The sequence below is a fragment of the Anopheles merus genome, chromosome 3R (genome assembly GCF_017562075.2).
Source record: "Anopheles merus strain MAF chromosome 3R, AmerM5.1, whole genome shotgun sequence".
Taxonomy (NCBI): Eukaryota; Metazoa; Arthropoda; class Insecta; order Diptera; family Culicidae; genus Anopheles; species Anopheles merus.
In genome coordinates, this window is record NC_054084.1 from 42,771,005 (window position 1) to 42,791,073 (window position 20,069).

Here is a 20,069-nt window from a genome sequence, read left to right on the forward strand (position 1 = left end):
ATTTACATTACGCAAAAGCTGCAGCTGTTATTCTCATCCACGTCGATACCTAGCTCAACCTACAGAAACAACAAAACTGAAGAAAACAAAACCTCAACCGGCACCTGGCACCTGGTGCAACCTGCCACCCCGCCGGCAAACTTGCGTCGTTCAATTTGTTGCGCAGCGCGCTAACTTTAGTCCGCCGGGGACGTTGGATCAATCATGCATCGGTAGCCAGATCAGCCATGCGGTTTGCACTGCTGCCACCCGGTTTCGCTTTGCACCTGATATGTAAATTAATCAGCCACTTTTTGACATCCATCAATCGCCCCATAAGTCGAAGCGAGCCCGTTGAGCGGTCGCGGATGGCGAAATCGGTGCGCGCGATCGCAAACTACCGCTGCCGACGCCGCCTCGTCGGTAGCGAGGTCCCTCTGGCGCTCGTGTCGATCAGTCGGTCGTCCGACGGTTGGATCGAGACAGCGCTGAACGCTGCGCTCCCGGATATCGAGCATACCGCGCGGATTCACAGCTACCGTTTGAAACGCCACCCAACACAGAAACTAAAACCAAATCCCAAACGTTGTTGATGGGAAAGCGAACGAAAGAGAAACAGAACAGTTGATCAAACAACTGGCGACAAGCAGCTCATGCTGCAAAAAGAATCGGTATCGATTGGGTCCGTCGCCGCCGTTCAACAAAACCGGTGCGATGTTAGGAACTGGAAGCGTAGCGTGCACGGCTTGAACCGCTTCCAGCTGTGGACATTAGGCCGTGGCGCTGACTAAACGATTTAATTTGCATCTCCACCATTCCACCAGTACCCTTCTTCTGTTGCGCCGTATTTGTCACCTTGGTCGCTGTGATGATGGTGCTGGAGTGAACTTTGCCGGTGAGTGGTTCGAGCTGCGAGTGACAGCTTCAGAGGATTTGCAAGTGATAAATAAACACACCACACTCGGCGAGGTATCGCTGCGCTGCACTGTACCATGATTTGGAAAGGTGCAGCCAGCACGGTGCCCGGAAACGGGGGATGTACTTTGGCGTGAAGAACGTGCCACCAGTACTGCAGTCACTCCGGTGGCTCCGATCGTGATCCACCCGGTTTCGTTCCTAATCCGTCACCGTAAAGCACAACCCAACGGAGGAGGAAGAACGCGAACTTCGAATCAAGCGCAGTGAGAGTAACGGGTAAGTAACGTCAGACGACAGGACCATGGTTCATGCTCGCTCAAACTTACCTTTGTTCTGTAGACCGGATTGCTAAAGTCCCAGTCCCAGGGGGCGACGAATAAATATCCACGTTTTGACACCTTTCGCGTTGCCTGCAAAGAAAAGCGGGAGAAGAACAAGCAAAGTGAGACATTAGGGAGATTTGGGGCTGTCGGTAGGATGCCGTGGCAGACTGCATTCCTCAAATGCAGTCGACGTATGTGTGTGTGTGAGTGATGTGGGTTAATTATGGAAACAATGTGGTGATGCATACGATCGATGTTTAGCATACAATGTTGTCGGAAATAAAGGCAACTGCCTTTTCTTTGAAGCCGGTTTGTATTGAGCAATGGTGCTTATTAGACCTCCTTCTCGGGGTTTGGCTTAAATTGGTATGTCATGACGTTGTCCTATATCTATCGCTAATTAAGCACATCCACAACGCTCAATTATCGAGGCTAAAGAGAAGTAATCCCCTAGGCATGATCTCATTCATGTAATTTAGTTGCATGTTTGAGAATCGTCTGAGGTTCGATACATTACCAAAGAAAATAGTAATTAAAGTAAACATTTGCAGTGCGATATATGCATCTAATCTGTTGACTTGTTTTGGGATAAGACCAATGAAAGTGTTACTAAAAGTTTTGTTATTTATAGGATCCATAAGATTCTTCTTTTAATGCAATCATCATAAATATTTTTAGTCAGTTCTCTTAGATAAAATGTCATTTCCCAGCAATAGTAATTAATTTAAATGGTCGTTTTTCTATTCACATTTAGTAAGCGGTTGCCAAAAAATACAAATGACAAAAACCTTCTTAACTTCAAAACTTTAAGGAGAGTATGCCTTAATAGGCACTTGTTAAGCTAAATTGATTTTGCATTTTAAATCGAAAATTGTACGCCTGTTTGTTCCTGTGTTGACAGGTTTACTGGTCTTTTAACTTAAAACCCAACATAAACATTAAGCCCAAATCTGGGCCGCACTTGCAGCAACTGGTTATGAAAGCGGACTAAAATAACCTCCAAAACCTGTGCTCTGATTAAACACGTCCTTTTACCCCTCCCCTCATCACCAAATTGCTCTCAGTCTACCCAATTGCCCGCGAAGCCCACGAAGAAATACTTAGCCTCGTAATCTTTAGCATCAGCCGCGTCCGTGAATTGAACGTAACATTCACTTTCTACCCGTCTTTCCTATAGGCAATGAAATCAACTGGTTAAGCACCGGTTGAGTGAAACAAAAACACAGAAAAAAAGAAACGGAAACAAGAACACTACACCAAACTCCGGAACGGGGCAGGGTACACTAAGACGATCGAGTGCAATCACCGATCGACAACAATACCGCGGTAGGGACGGGTACAGCACATCAAACGGCCAGTAAAAACGGGATCAATAAGCTTCAATAGTCGCGCACTGTCCGGACGAGTGGGCTATGCGCGAAATCAACAACCGCGGCCGTCTTTATTGCGAGCGAGAGATAGAGGGAATGGGTAATGGGGATGAAAAATTGCGCAAATTTACAAGTGCAACACGGGCTAGTAGTAAGCAGACTTCCTCAGCCCCATTCAAGATCATTGAGCGCTCATGATGTGCGCCCGAAAACGGTAACCAGCAATTCTCGCGCCGGCACTGACTCACCCAATTGGCATCGAACCGGGAAGGGAATGTGTTTGTGTGGATCCCATCTCTACGGTGCGTGCTTTGTTAAGCTGCGCAATGGCGAATAAGAACATTCACCCAATTAATAAATTGATCAAAGTGCACTCCGGCATCATTCGGCTTAATTAAGCATAAGCGATCTGAGAAGCCCAGGAAAGGGGGGGGGGGGTGTTCTTATGGGGGCTCGTACCAATGGTCCTGTTCTTGCCGGTGCGCTCTCCACCGCAACCACTGAGGCAACTCGCAGCACTGAGGTGAATGTACCAATTGACCTACTAAAACAGAACAGCGGCCCAGTCTGCCGCGTTCTCTTTGCACCCTTCGCACTTCCCTTTCCTAGAACCAGGGTGAACGATCGCGCGAGAGGGCTCACGCGGTAGCCAATAATGTTTGCCGGGTACACGCTGTCGCTTCTGGTTTCATATTTTGCATTTCGAAAGCAACGGAACACGCGAAATCCGACCGAAAAAAAACAACAACTACAACAACAATCACCTCACCATCATCAAACCGTTTCAAGTGACACTCATTTGTATCTTTTCCAACATTTTTTTGCTGTTGTTCCCAGTCGCTGGTTTGAATGTTGCGAATTCGAAGTGAGAGGCTTGGGTTTGGGGATTTGCTCCGTTTCGATTTTGTAGTTTGGCCATCTGAGTTTTAATTCCTTTGAGACGGTGGAATCGGGAAGGTTTTGGGACTACCGCAAAGCCTTCGCGGTACACCTGTCAATAAACATTAATGCTTATTGGATGAGTTTTGACATAGTTTGCTTGCATATGTTTTTGACCCCTTCTTTGGTCCGTTTTTAGATGGTTCCAAAAGAGAAGCCGATCGGGTTCGGGTGTAGCTTTCATTTCGTTCAAATGAATTTCTGTCTCGATGACATCGGGCATCGGGATCTGTTGGCGGACTTTGATGAGGAAGGGAAACATCATAAAGATTGTCATCAACAAATCCAGTAGCTTTTTGCATTTTTTGATTCGCATACCATAAATGAATTGCAGGCAATTCAATGAAGTGGCTGATCTCAGGCTTAATGGCACACAGTACGGAACATTATCGTGATAAGGGAACTTTTACACCGTATGGACATCTTCTTTCCAAGACGTGTAAAAATTGAGAACAATAAACAAAAGATTATGTTAATATGCAGATTAAACAAAGATTAACATTCTGACAAGACAGATCTGAATTTGTACAAGTATAATACTTAGTTGTTATTGTGTTATTGTCTGTAAAAAAATATTTAAAAATCCAAATTTTAAGAACATGATTTTAATAATTTTGTGAGAAACAGCTAAAAACAACCTCAAAACCCCTCAGGAGAAAAACCCTGCCAGTCAAATACGAAGGAAATACGAAGTAAATATCAATATTTGATAAAATACTTTCATTTCATTCATAATTTACACCCACTGCCTAACACATTCCGTTCAAACATTAAGCAATTAAAACATTGCTCACGTTGTAAATGCTTTAACCACTGTATAACATAGCAATGCTGGTTGCCCAATTTTAATGCTCCGGAAAACAAATGTTCGAGTGCAAAATATGTAAATGCATTCAGCTTCCACCAACCAACGCCTTTCACTAGCCTAAACAAATAAACAAAAAAGTAGCTTGGCGGATCACATTCTGTACTTTGTGAGGGTCCATCAAAATGTAGCCAACGGTCTCCGGTAGTTGACCATAGCGCCACATTTACATACATTCCTGCGCATGTTGACCCTTCCCCGCTGGTTGAGCTGCTGCTGCTGCTTGATCACGGCATACAAAAGGCGGCGGGATATGGAGACAGGGAAAGGCGGCACGAGTATGTTAAATGTCACCATTTATTTCCGTCAAACGGCGGTGGCGTTGATTTCTGTAACGCCAAAACAATAACAACAGGAAAATGTATGGTAGGTGCATGCAGTGTAGCGTTGTCTCTGGAGAGCGAGAATGAAACCTGTTGTCTGCAGACAACATGCAGCGGGCACATACAGAACGGGCTTTCCGGAAGCCAAAGGCGGCTGGCTGGTTGGAGTGGCTGGAGGTGGTTTGCTATAGCAAAACCACGCAAACAAGCAATGCAATTCCGGTGGTGGGCGATAAAAGGGGGCTTCAGCAACGCTGCACAATCTATGTCACCAGGTTGGGGCTGGGGCGGCGGATGGCAGGTAATTTGAATTTACACATTTGCTTCATTGTTTTCGTGGAGGTGTGAATGGTCAGCGTGGAGAGTTGAACACGTAGCGTTACACGGTTTTCTAATGCACAAAAGGCGCGGATTCGGTGGTAGAATACAGGCTTACAGCTCAACACTGTCACTGCTAAAGGAGTAGTGTCCTATTTTTGCGTACAGATGGCGCTTTTGGATGGGACGTTTTAGCGACTTCAGACGAGAATGAGAGTAAAAAACGCGTTCGTTGTATAGCAGGTTCAAACTGAACTTCATGAGAAACTCACGGAAGATGTTTTCGATGCCCAGGCCCTCTCTTGCGGTAAATAAACCACACATTTACCGTTTGCCTCTCATTCGTCAACAATTATTTCGTCTATTTTCCATCAACTTGCTTGCCCGTGCCTGTACTGCGTTCAATCGACAGCTGGATGCAAACGGCTACGCCAACGTCTGTCCTGTGGACTTGTACGGTGGTCCAATGGACATTCCATAGCTGTAGTAATATGCCCTTGAGTCAGCACAACGGTGGAAGCGCTGTTTTGCACGTTTTGCTATCAGCACCTCACACGACCACGAGACGCAAGGCATAGCACAGCACACATTGCACACCGTTCACTTTCCATCAGCGAATCCGATCGATCGATACTTAGTGTCCCAGGGTAGCGATTGGATGATATACAACAACAGGTCCCGCGCGGCTTGTCTTGAGACAACCCAAAAGCCCCTCGAAGACGTACGGCAAGGTTGCGTAAGAGTTTTGTCTATCTTGCCCATCCCCTCCTCTCTCCCTTCGAGCTCTCTCAATCTCTCAATAGGAGAAACCTATGCTTGACCTAATCGCCAAAACCGTCTCCGTCTGCCCTATGATGCCAACCTGTTGCCGCGCTGTAAAGATGCCTCCACTGCAGGCAGCGGGAGGGCCCTTTTTTGTGTGTGTGCATTTGGCCGCGACCACGACGGTAAAGATTTTTAATCGTGGGAACGCGACGGACGTTCATCTTTTCCTGCGCCAACAGTATGCGCATCTTATTACCCTTCCCGCGGGCCCCGAGCGATACCCTGTCGGTACCGATCGGTTTCGCTTGTAACATCCCTTTCTCACTCTCTCTCCTTGGGTAGGCTGGGGCACATCATGCACATGCGCCAGTGGCTTGGTATCGAGCGTTTTGTGTCGATCGAAAATCGAATCGACAAATGGCGCAATATCGCACAATCGAGACTACCCCCCTTGCTTGTGTACGGAGCCGGGCCTGTAGCTCGTGTAAGATCGTGATTCGCGCGGAGAAAGATCATCGATCGATTGCGGGGTGCTGGCTTGCTGCCGAGCGGTGAGGTGATCTTTAACGTGTGCGGATGGGTATGATTGAACGGAATTTTCATTACGCTTAATGTCACCCGAAGAAATGGAGAGTGGGATCGCGTTTTGGGAGTAAAGTTGTGTGGGAAGCCATTGATGGATAAACTTCACATAGGTAGTGATGTTTTAAAAGGCACGAAATCTTGGTGAAAATGCATGCTTTAGTTTGAACAAAAAGCTAAAATTTTACAAACAACATTTACAAAATCTTCGGTTGTGTTGCTCCCAGAATTTGAATACATATTTCCCCCCTTTATAATATACAAGCACTGCCAGGGATCTTAAATGAAACCTCCAACCGCATCGATGACGACGACGACAGTAAAGACCCATTATTTATGGCTCACATACAATCATCATAGTCCCATACAAATCGATTTAAACGGACAACTTTGCTGGCCATTAGGGCTCCCGGCTCCTTTCTCACTAAGCCCCCACACCCTGCCTCGGCCACCAAATGCAGAAGAACCAGCTCCCGAACCAGCTGCGGCTTTCCGATAAATCAGCAAATCGATCGTTAGCGAGGGCGAACCTCCGAGAGCGTAAAGCCCGGGCGCAACAACACCAAATTCCCTAGCACCCATCCTCACCAACCACCAACCTCTGTGGATGGCCTTTCGAATAATATGATTTTGACAGTGTAAAAAGATGGTAAGGGAGAGCTCCTTCTTGTGCGATTTAAAAAGAAGCGATCCGAAAAGCCGGGGGTGTTGCTTTTGGGGGGTGCCTTTTTGTTTGATGTCCATCTCATCTGTAAATCATTTCTTATTTCAAGCGCACCAAGTGAATAACATTTAATCTTTCGTTTTTATGGCTCTTTCTATTTATTGGCAGCTTCTTTTGTCGAACTGAAGCGCTTCTTCGGCTCCATTTGGTCGTGCGCATTTCGATTACGCGATCATGTGCTCATGCCCAAAAAATGGATGAACAGCGCGCTTCAGCGCGGGCAGGTGTATGTGTGATGTGGGCAGGTGCCAGAGCTCCCCTGCGCTCCGCTCAAGCATAATCTTGATCGTCATCGGCGTCATGTGGGATCATCAGCGATGAGCATTTTTATTGTTATTACTATTATCATTGCTTTTTCGTTAATAGTTTTTCTTTAACTACATTTAGCCAACCAGCAACCACCAATGGTGCGTGGGGTCGTGTGGCGGGGATCCGAGTGGTTAAGAAGAAAACTCATCACTCCCCTATCTCACCCGACCACGCTGCCCAAAGTCCACTCCGCGCAACAACAACAGCTGTCAGCGATTTGACGGGGTGGCTTTAACGAATCACTTAAAGGTAACTGTTTCTTGACCTTGGCGCTCGATCTTCACCCGTGCACTGAAGACGCACAGCCGCAGAGGTACATTTTTGAGCACAGTGTTTTTGGGGTAGTTTGGTTGACGGGGGTGGAATTTTGTTTCACCCTGTGCGCCGTACTCCATGTCCCATCGCAGATTGCCTTCATTGCCGTGGCCGGTGTGCCGTTGTTGCGTAGGCCGCTGCGCATTCCAACCAGGCGCGGCCGTACAGTTTCACGTGTGTCGGCGAGGTACCCACTTTGTTTTTTGATTTCGCGTTGGCAGGTTGTACAAAAGTGGGGCCGACGGGGATTTGTGGCAAAAGGGGATGGGAGAAGATTGCCTTTTAGGAAACATAACGACCGATTCAAACTATGCTGACCTCTTCGGGCTGACCCCGGGCGTGTAGGTTTGTGTGTGTGTGTGTTTTTAGTGGCGAAGGCATTCAAATGATGTGTTTTCAGAATGCTCAAAATTATGAAACATTGTACCTTTTTTGGATATTAGCATTCGGAAAGTCAAGATATCAGCTAACGGTTGACAGTTGAATTGAAGTGGTTTGTTTACAGTTGAACAAAGTAAAGGATGTTTTCAGTATGCAGAAAGTATGCAAACGTTTCGAAATATTTATTCCAAACAAGAACCATCACAAAGTTTGTAACAAACCGACACACTGAATGACCATTCCTCATACGCATTCTCTCACGTAACGAGTTGATTTCTTCCAGTTGCATCCATTCCGCCTGTGATTTGAAGAAAAAACCCTCTCTCCCCAAACGGACAGTGAAAGGGTCGGCGAAAGTTGCTTATTTTGATTTATATGCATCCGTGCCAGTGTGTCCATGTGCACGTACACTCCTCCTCCCGACCGCATCTATGCAAAACCTAATAGACAATTGTCAACACACACAAACAAAAAAACAACAACAAATTCCTCGCGCGCATGCACCACGCTCACTTGCGCATGGGTCGAACGATGTGCGATTGTAGCTGTAGCAGCGACGATCGATTTCGTGAAAGTCCTTCCGCCGCATTTCCCTGCCCCTATATCGACGTGGCTGCGGTTAGGAGCGCGCGCACGCGCGTTGTCTATTGTTTGCGATAGTGAATAAATCTCCCAAACCGTCCAAACAAACCTCTATACTCTATGACCTGTGCGCGATCCCATTGCACCCTGTTGCACCTTGGATGGTCGCTGGACGGTGGACGGTTTGTGGTTGGCGTTTCTGTATATTGCTTGCGGTGGTGGGTGCGATTTGAGAATTCTTTTGCTGAAAATAGCCAACTAGCCAGTCTGCATCCGTGGCATCGGCCTCAGTGACTGCGGTAGGGCGGCCTGTTTGTAAATGGTCAACTACCGCAGTGCAAGTGAAGGTGAAAGGCGACGGAAATGATGGTTGGGGTCCTATTTGTTGGTCAGACGCCAATTTTGCGGAGGGGTAACAATTTCCATTATGATTTCCATTTTAATGTGCATCGGTTTGTATCGACCGACGTATCTACGTTTCGTGATGTGTGTGTGTGTGTGTGTGTGTGTGTGTGTGTGTGTGTGTGTGTGTGTGTGTGTGTGTGTGTGTGTGTGTGTGTGTGTGTGTGTGTGTGTGTGTGTGTGTGTGTGTGTGTGTGTGTTGGGTCGATTTGCAGATGGAAATTGAAATCACGCATCGAATGGACTGTTACAAGCCTCTTGTTGGAGAGTAAGAGGATCAAAGAAAGCAACGACTAGTGATTTCAAATCATTGTAAAGAATAAATTTAATATTCTACAGGATAATTTCAACACTAAACTAATTACAGCTATGAAAATTGTACAACAAATGTAAATTACACTATTATCAGCAACGCTCTTTAATAATCAATATCAACCACACACAGCGATCATGAATAACACAATTTTCTATCCATTAAAATCCCTTCTGGTGCGTTTGATATAATTTCCCCTTTCCTGACTCGATCGCAATCAATGCCATCAATTGCCAATAGCCTACCCTGAATTCATTACCCATTCCATCGGCCGCAGGACTCTATTAGAATAATTTGAATTTAATTGACTCACAGATGGTTCGTCCCGCTTTTCGATCCGCTTTCATCGATCCGGCAGTGGTTGTAGTCGCTTTTCCAATCATTGCTTCCCTTGGCCACTTGGCCGACGAAACGAGGCAACGAGGACACTGTCGCTCTAATTCAAACAAACATTCCATCATCTTTGCGCTTAGTTGCGATGCCGCAGTTTGATCGTACTGCGCGTTCACAGGCAGGCACACGATTATCGAAGCGCCGCAGGTTTTTGCATGTGATGCTTTGCTGGTTTATGCTGCCCATCGATCCACACTTTGCACGTCCGTCTGATCGATGGATCGCTATCAGCCATGGGAGGACCGGTTTGCTCAAAACGCTTACCCGAGGGGAGGGAGCAAAAAAAAAAAACAACAACAAATGGGATCATCACTTCGACCGCCGAGGATGGTGGAATGCAGGCGGACGCAATCAACAGGGCAATCGCTATGGCAGGAAGGAAATGAAGATGAGGTTTGTGCATAAATAATTAAACATAAATGTGACACAATTTAACGTTGCGGCGGGGGAAAACACAAACACGCAGGGTGTGCTGTGCGTGCCCAGCGGTGTGCAACGATGCAACACTGACTGAGCGGTGCTGAGCCGTCAACAGGTGACACCTCGTTTTACGGCCCAGGGCACTGTCGGCACCCGCTGCCGCTCCGTTTGGTGGATCCGATTTAATGGAGCTTATTTTTATGCTTGTTTTATGGGGAATGAACATGTCTGTTATTTATGCAGGGGCCGTTTTTTCTCTCTCGCTCAAAGGTGCATCCAAGAAAGTATGTTCCCTTTGAGGGGGGTTGGTGTGCTTATCGTTGCGTATCTTAATCCGAACGGTTGGCATATAAATCAACGCACAAATCGTAAAAGCAGTGGTGGAAAATAAAATAAAAAACTCAGAGAATTTTCCTTTTCCCACTTGCACATAATCAAACAGGAAAAACCACTAGGCAAACGCATCGCACGAGATGGAGATCTAGTTTTTTCGTGCAACGCCTGCAGGGCTTGCAATTAATAAATTAAAGCAATTAGAGACGCCCCATCATTTGGCAGGGCGCAGATAAGACATGATGAGTGGATTCGCTGAAGAAAGCAAAGGAAAACTCGCCCCCTCCTTTCCCCGTCCTTTTACCATCTAAAACGAAAAGAAAAACTGCCGTAAGATTGCAAGACAGACCGCGGCGTGAAGGTGCGGCCCGCCTGTTTAAGCTACTTGTTATTGACTTTTCCTTCCATCCTGCCCTGCAGATCACTTTCAGCTCGCAGCACTTCTTCTTGTAAGTGCAAAACCGCAAGCTGTTGCTTCATCTGCTCAGGCACCAAACCGGGACACGCAATACGATGACCTCGAAATCTATTTTTCTCCTGCGATTCCCTGTGCACAGAAAACACTTCCGGCCCCCTGTGAAGTCCTCATGGTGTGGCAAATGGAAGATAGCATTTATCTAGCCTGGGTGGTTTGCAAATGAGCAAAAACCAGGCAAAGCGCGTCAAGATGGGGACACTTTTTTCCCCGCCACCCCGACCCCGATCCTTACGTCGGTGGGCACGCCGATGGGCGACACAATATTGCCGGTCGTTACACAGCGCCGTTGAGGAGGGGTTGTGGGGTTGGCCGGCGTGTCAATATGTTTGCGCCCGTAACTGCTTAATACGCTCATCAACGACAAGCAGGGCACTGATGATGGTATGTATGTGAGTGTCACCGTGCCGCGAGGATATAATAGCCCGTGGACGTGCCGGGAGTGTCGTTTGCACTCGGCAGCCAAATGAGGGTGAAAATGGTAGCGATTGTGTTTAATCGCGGTCGTGTTTATTATCTTTCCTGGGACGGATGGATGAGCTGTTTGCTTGTACGGCGAGGCGTAAGAAAATATTGATTTATAGCTTTCACAAATTAATTGCTTGTACATGCATTATGAAGCAATTAAAATAATTTATCAATAGTTTATTAGTGTTTGCGAGTATCTATATTAGCTATTTATCATAATAGAGATCTAAGGTACATAAATAGCGCATTAAAAAAAATGTACATAAGTTTATTATCAAAATCGATCGATTGCATCAACTGCTCCAAAAAACATGTATTTTAACAATCGTTAGCTTTCCCAAGATGGTGTTGATGCTCAAATTAAGCTTAACCGCTTAACTAGATCCATCATAAAGAATGCTGAATTATCCTCCAAAATGTTTGGTATGTATGTAAAGCCTTTGGCGAAAAACGCTCAGCAGGACTCGTGTTCGGAGCTCATTTCGTTGGGCACACGCTGTGCAGAAATTGTGACTTAGTTCACTGACACTGTCTCATTAGGGAGGGAATCAACAATAACAAACCTCCACCCAATAGCTGCACCATCAAAACGTTACACAACAACCGAACGTTTGACGAAAAATGTATAATCCAAGAGCGCGGTCCGTTCTAGGTCAACGGGACCAAGCGATGAAATCAAAACAAAAAAGAACACCATCGTCGCCCAAAGCAACCGTGTACCGAGTGTACCGTTAATTTGACCACCGCTGCGACTAGCAACGACGACAAAAGACAGAATTTTCAGCTAGCCCAAAACAGGGGAACGAAGCGGCAAGGAAACAGCGCCATGTTTGCGAGCGCCGTATTTTTACAACATTGCAATTTCCTTTTGGAAGGCTTTTTTGTCGTTGCGCGCGACTGTTTTTTTTCTTCTCTCGTTTGCGACCACACGTTGGACACACGGTCAGGTATATCGGCCTGGGAAAATCTTCACCTTCGAATCCGTCATCCGATTTTCGTCGGTGCACTCGTTTCCCGTCTGTGGGCCATAACCGAGCGTGGAGTCCGCTGCTTTCGTAACGGTGAGTGCCCGCAAGCTAGGATCAATAAATCAGTACCACTTTGATCGGGTCTGCCAAGCTGGGTGGTTTGGCTGTGTGTGCTGGCCAACGGGGGTCGAGAAGCGTTCGTCAAGCGATAAGCATGCGAAACTTTGTTCTGGGTCGGACACCGCGCAAACGGTACAGGTGATCGTGAATTATCGCTCGAATTGGTATTTAAATTGTTGGTTGGGTGAAGCGTTGTTGCTTTTTGGACGTTCAAATTTCGCTCCATTAGCAAAAAGGATCGCGCGTTGGCAAATTTAGACGTATCTCCCGCGGCGACACGTCCCGTTGAAAGAGTGTTTTCGTTGTGTTTGCGTTTTAGCGGTTGGATAGCAAACAAAAACTGCAGACGGATGTCTTTACTTTCCCGGGATTCGCTCCTGTTGCGCATTTGGTGGCTTAATGAGACCCCAAAGAATGTTGTCGTGGTTCGTTAAATCTAATCTTAACTGCTGCCAATTAACTATCCACCAGAGATTAGGCATGAAAAATGAGTCGCAAATGTTTCGGCTAATGACGATATACGGTAACAATTTTGTTTATAAAAAGCCATAACCAAAAAAATAAATCACATGGATTGTTTATTTAAACACAACTGGTAAATAGGTTAAGCGGTTTCGATAAATGAAACCATGCTTGTTATGTATTCATGGCAATATTCAATAATAAAAAAAACCCCGATGGATATCTTAAGGAGCGTTTCGAAATCGAAAGACTTCAACATATAAGCGACGAACGTCGTGTCGCATGCATTCTAAGTGTATTCTAGTTTCTGGTTGGGAGCCAACATATATATGGCCAACAGGTACTCGGTTTCCCAGACGTACCGTCCCAAATAGTGTACCGTTTAATTTCGGTGCTGGACGTGCTGCGAAAAGCACTGTTTGAAACCGATGGTTTCGAAATAATGGCTCCATTTTCGGCCAGGCGCCATGCCAATTTGCGATCGTCAAAGCGGTCATCGATTTCACTAGCTCACTCGACTGCTCGCCTGCTCGCCTGCTCGCGCCCTCCCTTAGCCACACCCCAAGTGTGGTAGTTATGTTTGACGATAGGTGAAAAGATCGATGATACCTCAATTCACCCAAAAAACCCTCCGTGCACATCGACCAGATTGGATCGCTCCACCCAGTTTTGAGGCCCACCACTCCGCCTTCCGCCCCGATGTACATAAAGTAACGGATCACTTTTCGGTGGATTAAGCAAAAGGCGAATGGGAGCCAACGGGGAGGTGTCCGTAAAATATGAGCCCAAGTAGGAAGGTAATGACTGTTTCATTGTAATTTAATTGACCGTAACACCCAGCGCCCGTGGCGATAAATAATTCAGCCCAACCGTAAGACATGCGCACACACACACATACACACAGATCGCGATCGTGCGATCAAGGGGGTATCGAAATAGTTTACCCTTTTTTTTAATGCGATGTTGTCGCTCGAGGGAGAGGTGTGGGGCTGCCTTTTCAATACCTCCCTTCCAGTCCTAACCACGCAACACCACTGGATTTATGTATGGCATCGGTAACGTATGTATGGTTGGCCACTTTTAATCCGTTTAAATACACGACACGAATCACGCAACGGTTGATGAAAGGGTATTGGTGGATAAAAAAAACAGTCCCGTGCCAGCAAAAGAGAGCATTTGCGCGAGGGGAAGTGTTCACGTGCAGATCCCAATCAGTGTCCTGGTCCGGGCAGATGATGGGGTCCGATGCATAATCTAATCAATTGTTTAATTAGCATGAACCGGAGGTCGGGTGTTTATTTGTGGAATATCGATCGCGGTTCGATTCCGTTACGACGGTTCAAGTTGGTTCGATTTCTCTCTCTCTCTCGATGGTTCAAATCAATAGAAGGCTACTGCTGCGAGTTGGTTTCGAAATCGATTCGGAGCTTGATAAAATAAATTCACCCACCTGTAATTTATCTGGTTGGCATTTATTTAAATTTATGCTTATTAAAAGGCGAAACGAAAAAGCAAACCTAACATTACTTTTGGAAACACCAAATCTCTAAACTTATCTTAAGGTTTACTTTCTCGTCGTGGGAAAACCAACTTAAAGAAGAAATTCATTCAGAGGCAAACGTGCGAAAAAAGAAATTGCAAAAAAGTGAACAAATCCGATACAAACCCGATACCGATCGGTAAACCACCGTACGGCAGAAAGGAAGATAGCGCAACCACAAGTTATGCTGACAGTGCCAATAAAAGATCACCCAGTTTCAGTGATTTACGTCGAAAAGTGTACACGAAACGTGGACTAAACTTGGCGTAACCCGGATGAACAAGGTGTTGCTTGTGGTTCCGTTTTATTCACCTTCTTTCGCCACCCGAAACGCAGCATGAGTTAGAAAAAGCAGCAGAGATAGAACTCACTAAGCGCAAAGGAAATCTGAGCTACCCTTATAGGGGGTGTAGGAAAAAATGGCGGCCAGCTGTGGGACGACACAAATCAGGAAATGACAAATAACTCACAAAAGCCCCCGTTTTGTTTTCCTTCCCTCGGTGGAGTGGAGACTCACAGCTGAACCTCCTCTATGCATTTTTGCCTTCCCAAACACCAAACATGGCAACGGGGCTACAGGGTGGGCAACTTTCTTACGCACACACGCACACACTAAATTTATGCTACGAAAACAAAACGTCCCGGCACCGGCACAGGGAAATGGAGACGTGGAGGGATGATGGAGCATTGCTTCACTTTTCTTCGGCACTTTGGCTGCTCGCCGAATGAAATATGTAACATCAGATAAGCGATACAGTGCCGTGACCGTGTGGGTACAATTCTATGCAAATGGAGGATTTACACCCCCGAACAAGCAGAGACGGTGTCCTGCTGTTCGATTGGGAGCAGACCGTATTATTTACAGCCGCTCAGCTTGCGCCAAGGCCCGGTACGCCCGTAGTGGCTGTGATGATTTATTCTTGATCTTGAACTTTGGCTGCATTGTGCGCTGAGGTGTGAAAACGGATAAAACGGCAATCCCAGTAAGCCAGCTTCAAGTCTACCACGCACGTACGCAAGTAGAAAATTACCCCTTAAAGCGTGCGTCACCAATGCACCAGGCAGCGCAGTGGGCTTAGTACGATTTTTTGGTGAATAATAAAACCGAAAATTAGGCCATTGAAAAGCTTAACCTCTCCACTTTGCCACCACATGTGGGACAACAAACCAGTGGGTTTGGGAAGGTTAGTCGACCACCTACGGGACCCATCCCACCGGGGGCTTCATCGTGGGCTAGAGCGTGTGTCCAGCGGCTTAGCTTTGTTTAGGTTTCAATTTGCCATTGTTCGTCGGCGCTGTACTCGTTTTCATGTGCGCTCATTCATCAAACCACCGATGGCCTAATGCCACAGGCGCAGCTGAAGGGTGGCAGAAGAAGAAGTTCTTCAAAGAACGTGTGAGTAATGCGTGCCAATTAGATGCGTCTCGCGTCACGGCTGGATGTGTTGGTGGCCCAGGACCAGGAGGGGCAGTTGTGAGATGCAGTGCTTACCTAGAACGAGAGGGCGAGACAAAAAGGGAAAAAAGGAGCAGCATTAGTTGCCTGATCGAACGTTGCCCGCGTGGGTGATGTTGGCAGAATGTAGGTTAGTTTGGTTCGCCGCGAGGAGAGATCACAATTTGAATACAGCTCTTCATCCTCCCCTACCCCGACTGTCTTGGTGCGGCATTCAATTTCGTGTTGCGTTCGGGGTGCAATCTAAAGCCCGTCCATTTAATCGAGCAAATCATGCATGATTTATTGTGAGCCGGGTGAAAGAGGTCGCGAGAGACACGCCGGATGGGTAGCGCAAAGTGCCTTTTGCAGCGCAAGGTTAATAGATTTTGGACACGGCGGGAGAGGCCGGCTAGGGCAATTTTTGTAGGAATAAAAATGAACCCAGCTTGTTGGGAGAGAGCCAAAGCCATGGGGGCTATTTATGCAAACGCGGTAAGGGATGAAATTAATCATCTGAATCGTTCGGCATTGACCGAACGGCATTAGCAGGGTCAGCGTGAAGGTGTGCAGTGATCTTATTTATTCTCACATAATTTTTCAATCTACAAAAAAAAGCGATCCTCAAGGTTAAGACGCGTAGCGTTGAGTGTGTGAGCGATTGAATGGCAGTGGCTCGGGCTGAGCTGACCGAGTCAATCTAGATGACACACGAGAAGGGCGCATTAAAAATCACTTAAAGAGCCGGTTCAACAAAAGATCATTGATTGAATAATCTGTGCACGGAGAGGGGTGCACGGTTTATGATCGCAAATGCTAAATTGCCAATATGGTAATGGGTTAATCGGCAAATATGCTCCATTTGAATGTAAAATGCATTAGTTACAAAGCTAACTAATCTTAATGCTAACTTTACTTGAATCCGCTTGCTTTAAACCAGTATGCTTGCATTTCTTATTTGTTATCATTATTCTTAGCTAAATTTATGCCATACATATAATATGATAATTATTTTTATATCATAAGGGGGTTTTACGATTGTAGTTGGCTTTTTATAGGACAGTTCAAACCTGCACTCAAGTATACAAAACCAAAATTAAGCTGAACACATGTGAACAAACGCCAATACATCGCTGGCTCGATCAGGTTATTATTGATTGATTTGTTTCGCTGGAAGCATATATATTTGCTTAAGAAATATTAAAAAGCGTTTGATTCGATATTTTAGAAATTATGAAAAATACTATAAACTATTTGAAATAGAAAAAAGAAAACAAAACGATTTTAAATGCATCTTTGTTTGTATTTAAATGGCGAAATCTGGTATTATACAGTACAATATTTATTTCTAGAACTTATACATACTCTTTCATTTATATTTAGTCTTTGGAAGTGCTTTAAAGTTTTTTTTTGTCTTTATTTACCGACTGTTACACCGAGTCCATTAATTTGACTGGGCAGTAAAAACGATACTCAGCCGGCCCTACCGATGCTTTGCCACAGTATCACAAGATTAAACGCTCCCGGGTGCGGGAGTGTCACAAAGTGGTAATGGTTGGATCATAACCGTTGCGGTTGGAAAGCCCACTGACAGCCGGACAACGAAGTGTCATAAACCGATTGTTTGCCAGTCACCCCAAAACGGGACAAAAATGGCAAATAGGCGTACAGCAGAGGTAGAAGCACGGTGAGGCGACCAAACACGCCGCCAGACGCCGTTTATGAAATAATAGCACTCACTGCCACAGCCCTCAACCGAGTGGACCGCAAGTTATGCTTGGCTCTAGCGGAGGACTGGGGTGCGGTGTGGCAGATTGGTCGCAAACGTGGACAGCATAAATTATGATCATTTATTAAATAAGCTCAAACTTCTCGCTTCATCACGCCGCCTGTACGATGTCGACCTTAGCGGTGGGGTTCGGTTCGGTCCCGGGTCAACGGTTTCATTCCGTTCTCGAGCCAACTGTCAATCGTCGAAACTAGCGCGTTGTGGAAAAGCTTGGCCACTGGCAGGTACAAACATTGCACTACAAGACCCTGCCCAACACGGAGGGATGGAGACAAAAAATTAAAACACAATAGTGATAAAGTTGTCGGCCGTGGTTGTAGGTGTTGGGAAAAAACTGCATTGCTAAAAACACAAACGGTCAGTTGCAATTGCAAAATCATAATGACAAAAAAACAACGCTCGGGAGCGGGACAGCAATGGCACAGTTTCGCATTGTCGCATAAAGCATACATAATTTGGCGTCATGTTTTATGGTTGGCACTGTTGAATAGCATGTTATTAACGTGTTTGAAACGGTTGCAGAATTGGCAAGGTTCATTTTTTGTCAAGGGTGACCTGGCTATTGTTTCTTTTTTGGGAAGGTTTCATAATTTCATTATTTCATCAAATCAATTGCTACGCTTAATAGGTACTGCTGAAAATGAAATTATACGATTACTCAATCCTATAATTAAAACACCCACCAAAGTCCCATTTAAAATGGACTTGTACAACTTTAATCGCGATAAGGTGGTGGAGAGTAACGTCGTTAGACAAAAAAAGACTTTATCGTTGCTGCCATAATACACTGTAAGCTCCAACATTTCCCATCGGAATGAAGCCATTTTATACGCTACCAACCTTCTACAAAAAGGAAAGGGAATTGTAGCTGTACCCGTAGGTGCTCTAAATATGGCTCCAGAATCCGTCGTGACAAGGGTCTAATAGACTCAGACACTCTCACCCAAGCCTGATGCTTAATGGAACGAGCACAACCTATCCCATAATTAGCATGTTATAATTCGATTATATTGTTCCCACTCGGCTTCCTCGTTTCGTGCGACGCTTATCGCCGTCAGGGCGGGTGGCAAATGGGAGCGCGACGAAAGATTTAAGGTGATCGGATTTGGTAGTCTCCCTATAGAGAGAGAGAGAGAGAGAGAGAGAAAGAGCATGATTTACAGCATACTAGGAGTAGCATTTTTGAGTTTGCCTTCTTCAATATGTTTTGTTGCCTCATATCAACTAGGTGACTAGCGCGGAATGGTGAATGAGGGCGTTACTGAAGCTCGATGGACCATTCCGAGCGAATAGAGCGCAATGCGATTTCGTAATTCTTTTCTGTGTCGTCGGTTTGGGGAGTGTGTGTTTTCTTATTTGCTCAAAGGATGGAGCATACGATAGGGCATGGCGAGACGTTCATCGAACCGTCACAACAGCGAGACGCGGGCGACATAACGATGGATGTTTTTTATTTCGTCGCGCTCTAGCTTCGGAGCGTCAAGAATCAATGCCTTTGTTTTACGCTTAACCAGCCAAAGCGAAGAAAGCAAATATGCTTTCTTGCGTCCCTGCCATCACACTCCCCGTTGCTTTAACGAGCGTTTTATTCCACACTAGACGCGTGCCGAAAACTACAACCCCATGCCATGTGTGGGAGGAAAAACAACATACACTTTGGTGGTTTGAAATGGGTTTTCAATTGCGCACGTTGCGCCGGAATGAAGTTAAACGATGGAATTTTAATTGGCATTCAACAACGTCGTCAGTGCTGCTGCTACCACCCGACCACCCGACAAACTAACCTACCCGTATCACGCCCCGCCTGTCCCATGGCACTCCCGTGCTCATTTCGCACCACATAATTTCCCACTGCTGCATGCTGCAACACACCGGGCATGTGTCGACTTTCGTCAAAACATCAACTTACAAGTCGTGTGCGGAGGTCGTCGGCACCGTGTTTCGTTACTCTACAAACGATTTGCAACGCTTTCCGTTGTCGTTTGGAGTGTGTGTGAATGTGTGTGTGTGCAGAAAAACGTAGCCCGTCACACAAAACGACAAAAACCGAGCAAACACACCGGCCAGCGGCAAAGCGGTTCGATCTATCAGCTTGCACTTTCCATGACGCCGCACTATTTTGCCGCAGCATTATGCAATGCTATGCGAAACTGAGAGCCAATTTTGGTAAAACATGCTTTTCGGACATGAGACTAGAGAGGGCACACAGAGAGAGGGAAACAGAGAGTAGAGCAATGCAATTTACATTCCCTTGCGCA

At 46.0% G+C, this 20,069-nt stretch overlaps 1 protein-coding gene across 9 annotated transcripts in view; it reads right to left on the reverse strand.

Annotated features, from left to right (window-relative positions):
- LOC121595923 (protein outspread) overlaps positions 1 to 20,069 on the reverse strand; it is a 199,856-nt gene that overhangs the window by 92,473 nt on the left and 87,314 nt on the right. For all 9 annotated transcript variants that reach the window (XM_041920384.1, XM_041920381.1, XM_041920380.1 and 6 more), the window contains exon 3: positions 1,224 to 1,307. In XM_041920384.1, the coding sequence (XP_041776318.1) occupies positions 1,224 to 1,307 (84 nt within the window). The remainder of the gene's footprint in view (positions 1 to 1,223; positions 1,308 to 20,069) is intronic.